The following is a 19,184-nucleotide window of genomic DNA, read 5'->3' as shown; positions in this document are numbered from 1 at the left end:
GAGCGAGTCTCGGATGCGACCCGGCTCGCCCTCTGCAGGGAGCCCGGTGGGGGAGATGATATAGCCTTCCTCAATCCATTCTTTATACATCGTTTCACCTCGCTGCTTCCATTCCTTGCCTTCTTTACCACCATTCACGTTCAAGGTGGATTTCAATGTTTTCGATACATTTTCAATAGTTAAGCATTCCATCGTGGGGTGTTGTCGGTCTGTTATCTGCTATACGTTTATTCGCTTGACTTGGTTAGAACACCCCTCCCGTCTTACGTCGACCACACCCGTCGCCTCGTCTCCGTACCTAGTGTATATCTTGTCTATTACTCAGTGGCTCAATTCATGTTTAACGTATGTTCAGATGTTGATTATGTAATTCTACAATATTGGTATAGTTCAAACCTCATAATATAAATCTACACACAGAATTTTACGTTAATAGAGTTTAACACTTTTTCCAATAGTCATGCACACCCCCTCAATATTCAATGATATAACTGTGCAAACATCTCATCTGCAAGTCCGTGACTTTCTAAACATTCTCCCCGGTACCAGCTCCAACTGAAATACCTAATGTACCACACTCGCTTGGCAGGCTCAAATTAATACAACTCAGACATCTCATCTGAAGGTCCCCGACCTCATTCATACCGATATGAGTCCCCGACTGAATATCAAGCGTATTTCATGCACACGATCTGAGTCTCACAAATCTTCATTCACACCAGTAAGCTTCAATTTACACCATATAAACTTAATACACTTCATTCACTGTTATATCAATTCCCACCCTCAGTCATTTTTTAAAAATAGGGCATCTCGCCCTTTAAACATTCACACTTGGCATCTCACCCAGTACATTACATTCATTCGTTATATCATAGAATATCTGGCCATTCAACATTGCATTTACCACTGCGTATCGCCAGTGACTTGTTTTTATCAGTGTAAATTTGTTATAATTTGGTTACTAACGTCAGACGGGTATTCTCACAAAATAAATTTGGATAATGCCAATATGCAGAATTTCAGTTATTACAATAGGTATCTGCTTACCTTTTTAGTAGACCGGTCTTTTTGTGAGACACACCGTCCGACGACAGTATTGGCCAATCGGCTGGCACACCAATGTCCAGCGGGGTCCTTTAACCAGATCACGTCGGGGTCACCATGTTAGAGTTGCGTTTTTCGAATCCGGTATCAGGAAGAATAAAAGTCAGAATCTGTCGTTAATATTTTTAATTAAATTAAAGCAATAAGTGGTAAATGCAATTTTCGTATATACGGGCTCTCTGTCCCACTTCGCAGGGCAAACAGAGAACTGACAGGATGTACGTAAACAGTTGTTCTTATACTGTGATAGACATAGTTCCAACCCGTCTGTTGGCCTATCACAGTAGAGATTGAGCGTGGTTTTAGACTTGCTCAGCCTATCGCAGGCGCTCAGACTAGTCCTAATCTCTTGGCGCTTCTTGGAGTCCCCCCTCCGTCGATGTATAGATTCCTACTGTTCTGGTATCACACCCTAGTTATAACAGTTGCTCAGTTCCTGCTATTGTGTTGTTCAGTATTTTTCCATCTCAGTTAAACCTCCTCGTGATGACCACCCCTCCCTATACCTGATTAACCACAACTTTGTAAGATACAGCAAGTCACACCATGTGCTCAATATTGTCACATACAAACACAAGGACAAAGCATCTGCTGGGCTGTTATCTACAGTTTTGCAACATGCAGCAGTCTCAGCATGTTGCTCCGTCCTTGACACACACACACACACACACACACACACACAACTGCTGTTCAAACAATTCAATCTTGCGTGATATAGTAGTTGGTTATAGAGCATAGACAGAAATCCTCACAGGGTTCGTACAGTGGCAAGTCAAATTCAAGGACTTAAGTACTTTTTCAAGCACTTATATTTATTTACTTTAAGCCCCATGTGTGAAAACCCTGAATTATAGATAAATATAGAAACAACTGAATGTTTCTGAATATTAGTACACATGTAAAGAACTGATAATCATTACATTCAGCTTCAAAACTGTAGAGCAACTGAAATGTTCTCTCTCTGATGAGGCACTACCTGCACTGAAGTCCGTTGATGCAGATCTCCTATGGTATCATGGAGGTCCACAAACAAACCTTTAAGGTCCATGTCTGTCTAATTCAGTACTAAGAAAATAAAACAAGAAATCCCTATTAACTTCTACCACACCCTCCCCTTCCCCAAAACCCTCCCACACCCCCCAATAAACTATATCAATGGAACCCTTTCTGTGTTTGCAAACATTGGGGTCTATATCATGCTGAGACAATCCACCCTTAGGTTGCCAACAGTAATATCTGTTACCCCCAACAACTCTGCTGCAGTTTACAAGATACTTTAAACCTGGTATTTCTGCTTTATACAATCCAAGTTGTTGATAACCTTACAAATGAAAGCAATGAAGTACACATTATTCAATATAAAGTATCCTTTGTCACAGTGCATTTATGGACGCAAGATTTCTGAACAGGCCTCGAAACCATGTCAGGACTAGTAGAAAGACCAGTTCTGACAGTAGGTCCTCTTACTACGGGACCAGCCATGGAAGCTCCATCAGTCTGTCAGTAGGTCCTCTTACTACGGGACCAGCCATGGAAGCTCCATCAGTCTGACAGTAGGTCCTCTTACTACGGGACCAGCCATGGAAGCTCCATCACTACAGTAGGTCCTCTTAGGGAAGCTCCATCAGTCTGACAGTAGGTCCTCTTACTTACTACCAGCCATGGAAGCTCCATCAGTCTGACAGTAGGTCCTCTTACTACTGGACCAGCCATCCATCAGTCTGACAGTAGGTCCTCTTACTACTGGAAGCTCCATCAGTCTGACAGTACCACTTACTACCAGCCATGGAAGCTCCATCAATGTAAACTCCATCAAAACCTTCTAACACCTCAACAGCACTGATAAGCTTTCACTTCTTTAACCCTCTTTCCTACTGATCAACCTTTAGGCTTCAACCACTGTCTCCCTTCACATGTTCTTTAACAATATCATCCATGAACATAGATATTGGGACCTCAGAGATTATTACTCCCTTCAATTTAGCATCAGCTCCAGGGTCATGGCTTCTGAGCTTTGTCCCATTAAGTTTTTCTATTTGAAGAATCTTCCCTTGCTGAAACTGACTAGCACAATATATTAACAATCTACCATTTCCAATTTTTTATTTCACCTTTAAACCAGGTAGGCTAGTTGAGAACAAGTTCTCATTTACACGGGTGAAGCCCAGTTTAACTTCACCTCTCTTTTTATGGCCTTGGTTAACATTACATCAGAGTGTAAATGAGGCCCTGTGGTCTCCTCAAACACCATCCCAACTTTCCACTGTGACACGTTATTACTCTAGCTCCCTACCAGGGGCCTCTTTAGAGTTTCTATACTACATGCACCACTGCTTCCAGTATCATTATCTCTGTTCTTCCTATGTCTTTCCACTACATACCATTCAAATACTAGGCCCTCATCCTCCGCTCCATATCAGCTTTGCTGTTAAATTAGAGACGTATAAATAAATTACTGTTGTGCTTTGTAACTACTTTAACATGTGGAACTGTTGCACTAAGCATAAAAATATTGATTTGACATATAGTTTAAGATGGTAAACATTGTACAACTTTATGTAAACATCGTCTAACTTCATATAGAACAAATTGCACTGGAAATTAACATTTATTTAAAGTTATTTTATATGCATATTCTCACTTTTTTTCTGAGACAATCACTGAATGAGTTATTGATTTCTTTATCTTTACATGCAATACTTGATATTTTATGTATTTCTATCAAATCAAAACTGCAATTTCTACTCAAAGCAAAGGTTGTAAAAGTATACTAGACATTAATAGAATAAATCATACACATTTTGAAGTTTCTGTGACAAACGGTGAATTAGTTATTGATTTAAACAGTTTTAAATTATATTTGATAGATTTTATGCTAGACTTTTATAGAATATTTTTGTTTCTGTGACAATTAATGAATTAGTTATTGATTTTTGCAATTTAAATTGATTTTTTGCGAATGAATGTCTGAATATAAAACCAACTCATGTGATTAAAAAAAACATTTATTTAAACTAGGCAAGTCAGTTAAAAAACATCTTATTTACAATGACGGTCTACTAAGGAACAGTGGATTAACTGTCTTGTTCAGGAGCAGAACGACAGATTTTTATCTTGTCAGCTCGGGGTTTCGATCCAGCAACCCAACGCAATAACCACTAGGCTACCTGTGATGCTAGGATATTTCAGATGCAGTGAGAGCTATTGTGAATAAGCCACTGCAGTTATGAAATTGATAAAAGAATGGCCATGTATCAACTGTGTGACGACAGAATCTTTTTGGTATTTATTAGGATCCCCATTAGCCGCTGCAAAAGTATCAGACTTGTTCACTTCTCTCATTGACTTGTCAAACCCAGGCTTGGTCTGCTTCAAAAGCGTTCTCTGAAGTCTCGCGTTGTTACGTCTCTGGGTTTAGAAACTGGTAGTGGGGAACAGGAAGTTCCGCGCAGGCGCACATCATTCTTCACAATAAAGGAAACATCCGAGTTGTGCAGTAGAGACAACTACTTCTGTGTCCGTTTCAAATGTATGACTACTGGTATGTAATAGCACGTTATAATATCGAAAGAACATGTCATAACATGCTAGGTAACAAATACGTCAAGGTATTATCACGTTTGATAAAGGTTTTATGTGTTATTTTTGTGTCAAACCGCGTGAGTGAACGTGATGACGTTTTTACAAGTCACAGTTAGAGACTGTGGGTTAGTCTGAGTGGATGTATATAATTTCGTTAAGGTCATTTCATTAACGATCAATTTGTTGTAGCTTTCTGGGTTCGTTTTACATGTCGTTTTTGGTTTTGTATAAAATTCACGAGCTGGTAAAATGGCGGATCCCACTCGGTCTGCATCAACGCACTTCAGTGCAGGCAGTGAGGTTACAGCAGAGACCATTTTACGGTTGCGCTAAATTATTAATGTAATCAGTTTTCTACATGTGTACTAATATTCAGAGACATTCAGTTGTATCTGTCTATCTATACATGTTACTATGGTGTGAAGGAAAATGCTATTGGTTTTTGATTGGAATAATACAGTGGAGACAAGGTTATTCAGGACAATAGTACATAGTGCTGCCTGAAACCTACTACAACCTTGTACTAAATGTTTTTGAGTAATTTATGCATTTACGTGAATTCAGGAAATCTACTATAGTTTAAGTGCATTTAGATTTGTGTAGCCTAATTTAAAGTGTATACTTTGTCTAATGTGAACTAATGCATGTTTTGCTATCAATGCTTAGCTACCAGATCTATTGAAATGAGATCAGTGCTTGACTTGGACAGGAGCTCACCGGTATCGGTACCTCAAATTTCTACTGTTTGAGCTCATGTTCCTCTTATAGAATATTAGCTCAACAGTATTGTGGAGCTCCTGAACCTAAATATAAACCATATTTTAGAGAATAAAGTGCCAGAACTGTCAAGACTAACTTAAGTGTCCGTTTCTCTTTATTACTACAGGCTGACTCAGATTTAAGTCTGAGGTTTGTAACATCAACAGTGAGGACAAACCAGCCTGCCTCTCTCCTTCCACACTGAGTCCAAACCTACAGTCACTGGGTCCTGATTGTGACAGTGGAGCCCAGTTTACACTGCAGGATCCAGAGATGGCATCAGTGAAGCTGGAAGACTGCAGTCAAACACTGGAGCTGATTGCCAACATTAAAGATGAAGAAGAGGAGGAGAAGATTGGGGAATCTGTTAGTCATGGTAAGAGCAGGTTATGTCTGTCCAAGTTTGTGTACTGGCAGTGGTGTGGAGACACTTGCAGAAGTTGGCCTTTTATAAACAGATTTCATGCAATTATACATCATTTTAGATGACTGGAGACTTTCGCACAATGTTTTTTAAATACCTCACAAATGACAGGCTACTTTGACACTGACAAACTGAGAATCTGAGGTCAATATAAACGACCGTGTCTCTAATCCATCAATAGTCTAGGCCAGGTGTGAGGAGAAACACATTGTACAATATGAGGAGGAAGTTATAGTCCTAAACAAGCTTGTCTCTAATCCATCAATAGTCTAGGCCAGGTGTGAGGAGAAACACATTGTACAATATGAGGAGGAAGTTATAGTCCTAAACAAGCTTGTCTCTAACCCATCAATAGTCTAGGCCAGGTGTGAGGAGAAACACATTGTACAATATGAGGAGGAAGTTATAGTCCTAAATCAAGCTGTCCAGTTTCATTGTACAATATGACTCAACCCCAATCCATCAATGCAGCTGTGAGGAGAAACACATTGTACAATATGAGGAGGAAGTTCTAGTCCTAAACAAGCTGTCCAGTTTCACTGACTCACCCAATGATGTGCATCTCACTCACCAGACAAAAGCTTCTCTCTCTTGCTTTATAAAACAATGCTGTTCGCTCAATAGGCCCATTTGAAAGATAACTTGGTAACAGACAGATTGGTAATTTCTTTTCAGCAGGATCCATTTGTTTTACAACCTGTTTTCCTGCAATTTGTATAAAAAATATTGTGAAAGGCCTCTTAGGAGAGATGAGAGTTGCAGGCTCATGTCTATAACAACACAGAGAGGGATCATAGAGAGTGAATCTCATTTTAGTTCTGTGAGAGATACAGGTGTGCTTCTCTCTCACCACAGCAATGGCCACGCCTTGGTCTAAATAGGCTACAATGTTGCATAAACCATAAACCTGGTTCGGCCCAACATTAATACATTCTTAGAACATCAGGCACGTTTTCACATTGTTTTTTATGGGGCTGATAATTACAGAGGAATCCAAATGTGATTACTCTGATTTGCTTTTATGAGGATTTTTTTGCATTGCAAACAGTGGAAATATTTTTTTGCGTCGCAAGGTGACTGATCTTTGTGAATGGGTTCCGGAACGAAAGACTACGAAACTGAGCGGTGCCGGAGGATCTGGCTCAAATTAAGCACCGCCCTTCTCATATAATGGGCTCGGTCTATCCCAAGGATCCCTGAATGCACGGACGATTGCACTTTTTATAACTAAACCAAGACCGACCACAGCTGGTCGTTTCCAATGGGAACAGATGAGTCATACTGGGCAGAGCCAAGCACGAGTCAGCGAGAACCTATTGGTGTGTTCTACAACACATCTGCATATTTCTGTTCTGGAACGCCTCCTCTGTGAAGCGCTTGTGTGCAATAACTCAATTCACCTTTACATTCCTTATAAATAACGCAATTATATACACTGCTCAAAAAAATAAAGGGAACACTAAAATAACACATCCTAGATCTGAATGAATGAAATATTCTTATTAAATACTTTTTTCTTTACATAGTTGAATGTGCTGACAACAAAATCACACAAATTATCAATGGAAATCAAATGTATCAACCCATGGAGGTCTGGATTTGGAGTCACACTCAAAATTAAAGTGGAAAACCACACTACAGGCTGATCCAACTTTGATGTAATGTCCTTAAAACAAGTCAAAATTAGGCTCAGTAGTGTGTGTGGCCTCCACATGCCTGTATGACCTCCTTACAATGCCTGGGCATGCTCCTGATGAGGTGGCGGATGGTCTCCTGAGGGATCTCCTCCCAGACCTGGACTAAAGCATCCGCCAACTCCTGGACAGTCTGGTGTAACGTGGCGTTGGTGGATGGAGCGAGACATGATGTCCCAGATGTGCTCAATTGGATCCAGGTCTGGGGAATGGGCAGGCCAGTCCATAGCATCAATGGCCTTCCTCTTGCAGGAACTGCTGACACTCCAGCCACATGAGGTCTAGCATTGTCTTGCATTAGGAGGAACCCAGGGCCAACCGCACCAGCATATGGTCTCACAAGGGGTCTGAGGATCTCATCTCGGTACCTAATGGCAGTCAGGCTACCTCTGGCGAGCACATGGGGGGCTGTGCGGCCTCCCAAAGAAATGCCACCCCACACCATGACTGACCCACCGCCAAACCGGTCATGCTGGAGGATGTTGCAGGCAGCAGAACGTTCTCCACGGCGTCTCCAGACTGTCACATCTGTCACGTGCTCAGTGCGAACCTGCTTTCATCTGTGAAGAGCACAGAATTAGCCAATCTTGGTATTCCATGGCAAATGTTAAACGTTCTGCGCGGTGTTGGGCTGTAAGCACAACCCCCACCTGTGGACGCCGGGCCCTCATACCACCCTCATGGAGTCTGTTTCTGACCGTTTGAGCAGACACATGCACATTTGTGGCCTGCTGGAGGTCATTTTGCAGGGCTCTGGCAGTGCTCCTCCTGCTCCTCCTTGCACAAAGGCGGAGGTAGCGGTCCTGCTGCTGGGTTGTTGCCCTCCTACGGCCTCCTCCACGTCTCCTGATGTACTGGCCTGTCTCCAGGTAGCGCCTCCATGCTCTGGACACTACGCTGACAGACACAGCAAACCTTCTTGCCACAGCTCGCATTGATGTTCCATCCTGGATGAGCTGCACTACCTGAGCCACTTGTGTGGGTTGTAGACTCCGTCTCATGCTACCACTAGAGTGAAAGCACCGCCAGCATTCAAAAGTGACCAAAACATCAGCCAGGAAGAATAGGAACTGAGAAGGGGTCTGTGGTCCCCACCTGCAGAACCACTCCTTTATTTGGGGGTGTCTTGCTAATTGCCTATAATTTCCACCTGTTGTCTATTCAATTTGCACAACAGCATGTGAAATGTATTGTCAATCAGTGTTGCTTCCTAAGTGGACAGTTTGATTTCACAGAAGTGTGATTAACTTGGAGTTACATTGTGTTGTTTAAGTGTTCCCTTTATTTTTTTGAGCAGTGTATATTTTTTTTGCAAAGGGTAAAGTCTACAAAACTTGGTCCACTCTGTTCATAACAGCTGTTTCCTGTAGTTCACGATCATCTCCTTTGTTTTGTTGACTTTGAGTGAGAGGTTGTTTTCCTGACACCACACTCAGAGGGCCTTCACCTCCTCCCTATAGGCCGTCTCATCATTGTTGATAATCAGGCCTACCACTGTAGTGTCGTCTGCAAACTTGATGCTTGAGTTGGAAGCATGCATGGCCACACAGTCATGGGTGAGCAGGGAGTACAGGAGAGGGCTGAGAAGGCACCCTTGTGGGGCCCCAGTGTTGAGGATCAGCGGGGTGGAGATGTTGTTTCCTACCCTACCTTCACCACCTGGGGGCGGCCCGTCAGAAAGTCCAGGACCCAGTTGCACAGGGCAGGGTTGAGATCCAGGGTCTCGAGCTTAATAATGAGTTTGGAGGGTACTATGATGTTAAATGCTGAGCTGTTGTCAATGAACAGCATTCTTACCTAGGTATTCCTCTTATCCAGATGGGTTAGGACAGTCAGTGTGTAGTGTGATGGCGATTGCATCGTCTGTGGACCTATTGGGGCGGTAAGCAAATTGGAGTGGGTCTAAGGTATCAGGTAGGGTGGAGGTGATAGGATCCTTGACTCGTCTCTCAAAGCACTTCATGATGACAGAAGTGAGTGCAATGGGGCAATAGTCATTTAGTTCAGTTACCTAGGCTTTCTTGGGAACAGGAACAATGGTGAACATCTTGAAGCATGTGGGGACAACAGACTGGGATAGGGATTGGTTGAATATGTCCGTAATCACACCAGCCAGCTTTTCTGCGCATGCTCTGATGGATGCCGACTGGACCGGCAGCCTTGCGAGGGTTAACACGTTTAAATGTTTTACTCACATTGGCCACTGAGGAGAGTTCACAGGTTTGGTAACGGGCCGTGTCAGTTGCACTGTATTGTCCTCAAAGCGAACAAAGAGGTTGTTCAGCTTGTCTGGGAGCAAGACGTCCGCGACAGGGCTGGTTTTCTTTTCGTAATCCGTGATTGACTGTAGACCCTGCCACATACATCTCGTGTTTGAATTGTGACTCAACTTTTTCTCTATACTGATGCTTTTGTTGTTTTGATTTCCTTGTGGAGGAATAGCTGCACTGTTTGTATTCGGTCATGTTCCCGGTCGCCTTGCCATGATTAAAAGCAGTGGTTTGCGCTTTTCAGTTTTACACCAATGCTGCTATTAATCCACGGTTTCTGGTTTGGGAAGGTTTTAATCGTCACAGCGGGTACGACATCACCGATTCACTTGCTAATAAACTCGCTCACTGAGTCAGCGTATACATCAATGTTGTCTGAGGCTATCCGGAACATATCCCAGTCCACATGATAGAAGCAATCTGATTGGCCAGACCAGCGTTGTATTGACCTGAGCACGGACGTTTCCTGTTTTAGTTTCTGTCTATAGGCAGGGAACAACAACATTGATTCATGGTCAGATTTGCCAAAGGCAGGGCTTTGAATGCATCGCGGAAGTTCAAGTAGCAATGATCCCGAATATTCAGAGTAAAGAAAGCGCCAGAAATGTGATGTTAAAAAGATAACCTTGTGTCCGTTTCTATTTGTTACTAAAGGTATTTAATAGTTTAAATGTGCTATCTAATATCAAAAGAACATGTCATACCATGTTAGGTAACATCCATTAAAGGATTTTCACTTTTGGTAAAGGTTTGTTATTTTTTGTGTCAATCCAAGTGAACGTGATAAACTATTTTAAAAGTCACAGCTAGAATCTTTGGGTTTGTCTGAATGGATGTACATCATTTCTTCAAGGTCATTTTAATAAAAAATCTATTTATTTGACATTTATTAGTTTTTTTGGCATGTTATTGGTTTTGTGTGATTTTCACAAGTTGTTAACATGGCTGGGCCCACTCTGTCTGCGTCAACAGATTTATCTGTAAATGTTACTATGGTGTGAACAGGAAATACAATTGATTTTTGAAGTGAAAACAAGGTTAAAACAAACTAACCTTGTCCTAAATGTTTTTGTCATTTATGCATTTGGGAAATCTACTTTTGATTAAGTTCACTTACGTTGTGCAGCGTAGCTAATTTTAAAGCGTGTACTTTGTCTAATTTTGAATGAATTCATGTTTTGTTGTCAATGCTGACCTACCTGATCTATTGAAATGAGATGGACAGGAGCTCACTGGAGCTGAGTACCGGCACCTCAATGTTCTACTGCTTGAGCTCATGTTCCTCTTATAGAATATTAGCTCAACAGTATTGTGGAGCTCCTGCATCTAAATATAAACAGTACCGGAACCTATTTCAGTCCAAGTCAAGCACTGAATTAGAACATTGATCAAGAAGAAATAATAATATAGACAAACTTTTTTTGTCTGTTACTCGTTGTTACTACAGGACGACTAGAATTAAGTCTGAAGCCGGTAACATCCACAGTGAGGACAAACCCAGCCTGCCTCTCTCCTTCCACACTGAGTCCAAACCTACAGTCACTAGGTCCTGATTGTGACAGTGGAGCCCAGTTTGCACTGCAGGATCCAGAGATGGAATCAGTGAAGCTGGAAGACTGCAGTCAAACACTGGAGCTGAATGTCAACATTAAAGGTGAAGAAGAGGAGGAGAAGATTGGGAAATCTGTTTCTCATGGTAAGAGCTGGTTGTATCTAACTAAGTTTGTGTTATTTATTCCAACTTCCCACTGTGCATGAAAAGTTGCAGTAGAACTGTTTCAATGAAAATGTGATGTTATTTCATGCTACTGACACTTGCATGGTTTGACACCAGTATTGCCAGCATTTGTTTTATTCACTGGGCTGTCTGGAGTGATCAGAGAGCAGACTAAAGAAGGGAAGTTGACAAGCTGCCAGTGTGTTAAAGTTATATGAAATCCGTCTGTGTAGTTACTAACCCTTGTGATAGTGAGTGGAGGATGATATGAAATGAGTCTGTGTAGTTACTAACCCTTGTGATAGTGAGTGGAGGATGATATGAAATGAGTCTGTGTAGTTACTAACCCTTGTGATAGTGAGTGGAGGATGATATGAAATGAGTCTGTGTAGTTACTAACCCTTGTGATAGTGAGTAGAGGATGACACACCCCTTTTTTAGCTTTCATCTCTTACCCACTTTTAGAATAGTTTTATTCCCCTGTATTGTACAGGCTACTGATATGAATACATATGTCACCCAGTACAGCCAGAAGAGGACTGGCCACCCCTTTGGGCCTGTTTCTTCCAAGGTTCCTGCTTTCTAGGGAGTTTTTCCAGACCACTGTGCTTCTATATCTGCATTGCTTGCTCTTTAGGGGTTTCAGTCTGGGTTTCTATAAAGTGTCACTTTGTGACAACTGATGATGTAAAAAGGGATTCATAATATACATTTGATTGACATGTATATCACTCCAACTGATTGGTTCTTCTGATGTTGTTCACACAGGAGACCATGTTGAGACATTCTCTACATCCAGAGAGCAACAGCAGGAAGATCACAGAGCTAAGATGTCTCACCACTGCCCACATTGTGAGGAGATTTTCCCAATTCTATCAAAGCTAAAAATACACCTAAAAATACACACAGGAGAGAATCCGTATTCCTGTACTGACTGTGGGAAGAGATTCACAACATCAAGGAATCTGCAAGTTCATCAGAGTGTGCACAATGGAGTGAAGCCTTACTCCTGCTCTGACTGTGGGAAGAGTTTTTCTCGAATGGACTTCTTAAAAACACATACACGTAGACATACCGGACTGAAGCCGTACTCCTGCTCTGAATGTGTAAAATTCTTCACAACATCAGCTGAGCTAAAAGTTCATCAGAGAACACACACAGGAGAGAAGCCTTACTCCTGCTCTGACTGTGGAAAGACTTTCTCTCAACTTGGCCCCTTAAAAAGACATGAACGTATACATACAGGAGTGAAGCCTTACTCCTGCTCTGACTGTTTAAAATGCTTCACAACATCAGCTGAGCTAAAAATTCACCAGAGAACACACACAGGAGAGAAGCCTTACTCTTGCTCTGACTGTGGAAAGACTTTCTCTCAACTTGGCCCCTTAAAAAGACATGAACATATACACACAGGAGAGAAGCCTTACTCCTGCTCTGACTGTGGAAATTGCTTCACAACATCAGGTCAGCTAGAAGTTCATCAGAGAACACACACAGGAGAGAAACCTTACTCCTGCTCTGACTGTGGAAAGAGTTTCTCTCTATTGTTTAACTTAAAAACACATGAACGTATACATACAGGAGTGAAGCCTTTCTCCTGCTCTGACTGTGTAAAATGCTTCACAACATCAACTGACCTAAAAGTTCACCAGAGAACACACACAGGAGAGAAGCCTTACTCTTGCTCTGACTGTGGAAAGACTTTCTCTCAACTGGGCACATTAAAACAACATGAACGTATACACACAGGAGAGAAGCCTTACTCTTGCTCTGACTGTGGAAAGAGTTTCTCTCAACTGGGCCCCTTAAAAAGCCATGAACTTATACATACAGGAGTGAAGCCTTTCTCCTGCTCTGACTGTTTAAAATGCTTCACAACATCAGCTGAGCTAAAAGTTCACCAGAGAACACACACAGGAGAGAAGCCTTACTCCTGCTCTGACTGTGGAAAAGGTTTCTCTCAACTGATTCTCTTAAAAAGACATGGACGTATACATACAAGAGTGAAGCCTTACTCCTGCTCTGATTGTGTAAAATGCTTCACAACATCAGGTCAGCTAAAAGTTCATCAGAGAACACACACAGGAGAGAAGCCTTACTCCTGCTCTGACTGTGGAAAGAGTTTCTCTCTACTGTGCAACTTAAAAACACATGAACGTGTACACACAGGAGAGAAGCCTTACTCCTGCTCTGACTGTGGAAAGAGTTTCTCTCTACTGTGCAACTTAAAAACGCATGAACGTATACATACAGGAGTTATTCCTCACCGCTGATCTGGCTCTAGAAACTGTTTTAAAACAACAGCTGAGCTAAAAGGTCATCAGAGACAGACACAGGAGAGGAACCTGACTTAATGTGGCAAGAGTAACTCAAGTAAAAGTGAAAGTCACCAAGTAGAATACCACTTGAGTAAAAGTATTTGGTTTTAAATATACTTAAGTATCAAAGCTAAAAGTATGAATCATTTCAAATTCCTTAAATTAGCTTCTACGGGATGGGTGTTCCTAAAACAGGACAGTTGCTAATGTGACTATAATGACATTGTATTCAACAGCTAACTTTCTGGGACATGGACATGTCTTTTATATGGGCAGAAAGATTAACAAGAATTTTAAAAACTTCAGTGTCAAATTAACAGTAGCTATTACAGTGAAAAAATACCATGCTGCTGTTTGGGTAAAGTGTAAAACAACAACTTATCACTGCAACTGGTTTGATACATTCAAACCAGTTGATTTGTCATCCTTAGGGTCCCAGAGATAAAATGTAGCATAGTTTTGTTTGATAAAATCAATTTTTATTTTAAATGTAGGAACTGGGTTCTACATTTTTTAACCCCTGTCGTCTCTGGTTCCACACCTACCCAGCCAGACCATCTAGATGTGTGAAAGTTAGTGAATAAGCTAATGATCCATCATGTATGAAATTCCTGTCAGTGTGTAAACTTAAATGTTTTATTACCATAGCATTTTTATATGTTCTCTATAGTTTTGTACTTAATTGTATCAATTGACCAATTCAGGACATTTGGGGAAACTCCTGGCAGACTTGATACAGTGCAGTAATGTAATTCTTCACTGGATCAGTCAAACTTTCATACACTGCTGCCATCTGGTTGGCCAAAATCTAAATTACACCTAGACTCCTCCTTTCTGAAAGTATGGCCTTTCTTGCATTTCAAAGTTAATGAAAAAGAAAAAGGTTTTGTTTGTATGATTTTACCAGATCTAATGTGTTATTCTCCTAAATTAATTTCACATTTCCACACACTTCAAATTGTTTCATTTGAAAAGATATCAAGAATATGCATGTCTTTGCTTCAGGTGCTGAGCTACAGGCAGTAAGATTTGGGTCATTTTAGGTGGAAATGTAAAGATTTTTTTTTTTTAAAGGGTACGATCCTTAAGAGGTTTTTAGCGAACTAGTGAGTCTGTCAGATCAGAGGCAGTAGGGATGACCAGGGATGTTATCTTGATAAGTGTGGGAATTTGACAATTTTCTGTCCTGGTAATCATATAAAATGTAACTAGTACTTTTGGGTGTCTGGGAAAATATATGGAGTAAAAAGTAACATTTGGGCAGGGGAATTTGGCGAAATAAAAGTAAAAATTGTAAAAAAAAATATAAATAGTTAAGTACAGATACACCAAAACTTAAGTAAAAGTTCTTTAAATCAACTTTACTTAAGTACTTTACACCACTGCATGCATCCATGCCATGTGTCAGCATTGCAGGCTGGTGGTGTGATGGTTGGGGTGTGTTTTCAGGACACACATTGGGCCCCTTGATAAAAGTTGAGCAATGTTTGAATGCCACAGGATATCTAAACATCATTGGCAATCAGGTGCATCCCTTCATGGCAGCAGTTTATCCCTCCCACAAGGCTTGTCCAGGAATGGTTCCAATAACATTACACTGAATTCACTGTAATTGTGCATCTGTGGGAGGAGATGGAAAAAGCTATTCAGAGTAGATCCACTCCCAGCCAACTTGACATAATTGTAGGAAGCATTGGAGTCAACATGGACCAGCATCCCTGTGTTCTGAGGACAAAGGGGGTGCAACTCAATATTAGGAAGTTGTTTCTTATGTTTTGTACACTCAATGTATATATCAGGTGAGGATGGTGTGATGATCAGTTTTTAGCATTAGTTTGGGTGGATTATTTTATATTACTCAACTTTTGTTTAATGATAAACAGGCTATGAATCGACTACTTGTTTATTAAACTGTATTTTAATATTAGATTAATTATTTTAGTCATTGATGATGAATGTATTTGAATAACTGTATTGAAGTTAATTGATCTGGCCTAGCGGTTAAGAGTGTTGGGCCAGTAACTGAAAGGTTGCTGGTTTGAATCCCGAGCTGACTAGGTGAAAAATCTGTCATTGTGCCCTTCAGCAAGTCAATTAACCCTTATTTGTCCTATAAATCGTTCTGGATAAGAACATCTGCTAAATGACACGAATATAATGAAAAATGTTTGTTCATGAATATATGCTGGGCAACCACTTTTTCCTCTTAAATGAAATAAACTGTTTGAAGTGAAATACTGTATATGCAATACACAACATCACCACTTTATTAACCCTGGTCAGAGGGACAGGGCCATATAGTAGTAGTATAGCTAGACTATGTAGCTGCTGTTGTTAGTGCAATATAGCATGTCAGAACGCTAATGATTAGGTGTACAGGCTGCTACATTTAGTTTTTGCGTGTGTCGGTCGGTTGTGATGTGTTATCAGGCTAAATGACTACCAGAGGGAAGTGGAGAGCGCGTCTTGATCTTTGTGAGTTGTGCCCTCCGACATGGTCCAGAGAGGCAAAGGACATGCAGCATCACTCCGATGTGAAGATCTGTACTAAAATGTACGATTGTAGTACAATGAAAAAAATATAGCATGGTATTTTCGTGGAATGGTAGTGACCAAAAAACAATGTTTTTCATTGTACGAGGCCCAGGAACATAGATGAAACTGCCAGATGTGTCATAATAGCCTGGAAGTAAATCTGCACTGGGACACATTTGAAATGGAATACATTGAAAACATTCAGCAGGGTGGAACAATCACAGTAAAACATGATTTAAATGTATTGTTGGAAGGGCTGTGGTCACTATTCATGTAATACATTAAATATATACATCAGATGGTATTGGGGAGCTATTTCATAGGGTTTTCATAGGTACATTAATCACCCATTTCAATCTTATACCAACCAACCATATGCTTGGTGTGACTGTTATGGTCAGAACAGGCCATCTGATATGTCCTTAAATATTGTAATATGCAACCTGGAATTAAAATGTAAGAGGACCAGTGCTTCTACAGTGAAACACATCTGTGCTGTTTGAGAGAGTTGTTAGACTACATTGTATCGTTGTTTCCTCTTCTGAGTGCACTGGTGGGCAACAACATTTCAGTTCACAGAGACAATGAGTCCTTCAAGTTTAACACTATATACACACGTTTGAATTCTCTGTTTGATGATGATGGTGAAGGTGAAGATTGAATTTACAATATAGAACGGGGGTTGGCAACTAGGTTTGGCCTCCAGTCAATTTGTTGCTGAGCTTGTAGCTCGTCTGCGGGCCAGAACATAATTTACCTATTAACAAATAGCCTATAGCTTCCCAATTCCTAGTCCTACCGTCTAGGCTACAATACACATTTAACATGTGGTTAGTGGGCTAATCAATTCAATGACCATAACATAATGTTGATCTGATTACAGTGGTAAAATCACCTATGTCTAAATTAATAGGCCTAGCATGTACATACTTTTATCTTTTCCTCGAGGCAAGTCTTCTGCTGAAGTCGGTAGTCGAAGTTTAAGGCCCTTCATTGGTCAACAGCACTCAACATTAATGACAGATTTGAGTTATCCATTTTGAGGAAGTGGCGATAGACTTTTTCAGTACTCGACACACTGACGTCACTCACAGAGGTGTGCGACTCTTGGCAGCAGTCGTCTAGATGTACGTTTTTAATACTTACAAACAAATAACTTTGGGTTTATATACCCTTACAATGTTGTTTTTATTCTTTCTTGAACAGTTGCTAAGATTACAGAATGCTCATTGATATAGGCTATAGCGGAAAAACATTTTACTGATTAAAGTGTTTAAGTATAATGCAGTTGATTTGTGATGACAAACATTTTATGAAGCAGGACATTCATACAAACCTTAAAATCCAATTATAATTTGTGAACAGAGAAAGGGATCTATGGCGTCTCAAAATGGACAAACAGTGCTACTGCCACTTTTTCTCGTTTTTCAAGCAAAGGTCTTTTAAGGGAGTATGCGAGCACACATTAGGTTCGCCTAGCCTTTTTAAGAGATGACAAAAGCACCTTTATAAAATAAATGAATATAGCACATGCTGAGAGCAAATGCATCTCTAACGGAACTCTAATTAAAGGGATAGTTCAATCAAATGACAAATGTCCACCTTGGTTTCTTCACCCTGTAAACAATCCCAAAAATGTGCACGTCAACAGTGAAGTTCTGAAGATGGAGGACTTTCAGTACAGCAGTGTTCCCCAATCCTGGTCCCAAGGGGTGTACATGTGTGTTTTTGCCCTCACACTCTCATACCTTATTCAATTCAAAGGCTTGAGTTGCTTAGTTGAATCCAGTGTGTGAGTGTTTGGGCAAAAACAAAACAGCTCATGGATCCCCAGGACCAGGATGGGAAAACAATGTAGTACATACCAAAAGGTGTGATGCAAATTATATGCAATTATTATTTAGCTCATTTGCATATAATTTGCACAAGTATCTCACTTTTTTCTCTGTACTGAAAGTGCTCCAACTTGATTGCTAACATGCAACATTTTTGGCATTGTATTAACAGTGGACTAATGAACCAAATACACTGAAACGTTTTTTTATTTTTTTTATTTCTTACTTTCCTTTCATAAAGCCTACCACTCCATTAACAGTCATAAAGCCTACCACTCCATTAACAGTCATAAAGCCTACCACTCCATTAACAGTCATAAAGCCTACCACTCCATTAACAGTCATAAAGCCTACCACTCCATTAACAGTCATAAAGCCTACCACTCCATTAACAGTCATAAAGCCTACCACTCCATTAACAGTCATAAAGCCTACCACTCCATTAACAGTCATAAAGCCTACCACTCCATTAACAGTCATAAAGCACCACTCCATTAACAGTCATAAAGCCTACCACTCCATTAACAGTCATAAAGCCTACCACTCCATTAACAGTCATAAAGCCTACCACTCCATTAACAGTCATAAAGCCTACCACTCCATTAACAGTCATAAAGCCTACCACTCCATTAACAGTCATAAAGCCTACCACTCCATTAACAGTCATTAACATTAACAGTCATAAAGCCTACCACTCCATTAACAGTCATAAAGCCTACCACTCCATTAACAGTCATAAAGCCTACCACTCCATTAACAGTCATAAAGTCACTCCATTAACAGTCATAAAGCCTACCACTCCATTAACAGTCATAAAGCCTACCACTCCATTAACAGTCATAAAGCCTACCACTCCATTAACAGTCATAAAGCCTACCACTCCATTAACAGTCATAAAGCCTACCACTCCATTAACAGTCATAAAGCCTACCACTCCATTAAC

General features: G+C 40.7%; 1 protein-coding gene across 1 annotated transcript; it reads left to right on the top strand.

The window, feature by feature from the left end:
• Positions 1-4,565: 4,565 nt before the first annotated feature.
• Positions 4,566-16,861, top strand: LOC135530008 (oocyte zinc finger protein XlCOF6-like). Its single transcript, XM_064958397.1, has 4 exons — positions 4,566-4,648; positions 5,576-5,824; positions 11,284-11,532; positions 12,322-16,861. The coding sequence occupies exons 2-4, from the start codon at positions 5,722-5,724 to the stop codon at positions 13,824-13,826; spliced, it is 1,857 nt and encodes a 618-aa protein (XP_064814469.1). The 5' UTR covers positions 4,566-4,648; positions 5,576-5,721; the 3' UTR covers positions 13,827-16,861.
• Positions 16,862-19,184: the final 2,323 nt, after the last annotated feature.

This window comes from Oncorhynchus masou, unplaced genomic scaffold (genome assembly GCF_036934945.1).
Source record: "Oncorhynchus masou masou isolate Uvic2021 unplaced genomic scaffold, UVic_Omas_1.1 unplaced_scaffold_1234, whole genome shotgun sequence".
NCBI classification, from domain to species: domain Eukaryota; kingdom Metazoa; phylum Chordata; class Actinopteri; order Salmoniformes; family Salmonidae; genus Oncorhynchus; species Oncorhynchus masou.
The sequence above is the reverse complement of the archived record's forward strand: the minus strand, read 5'-3'. Positions and strand labels throughout refer to the sequence as shown.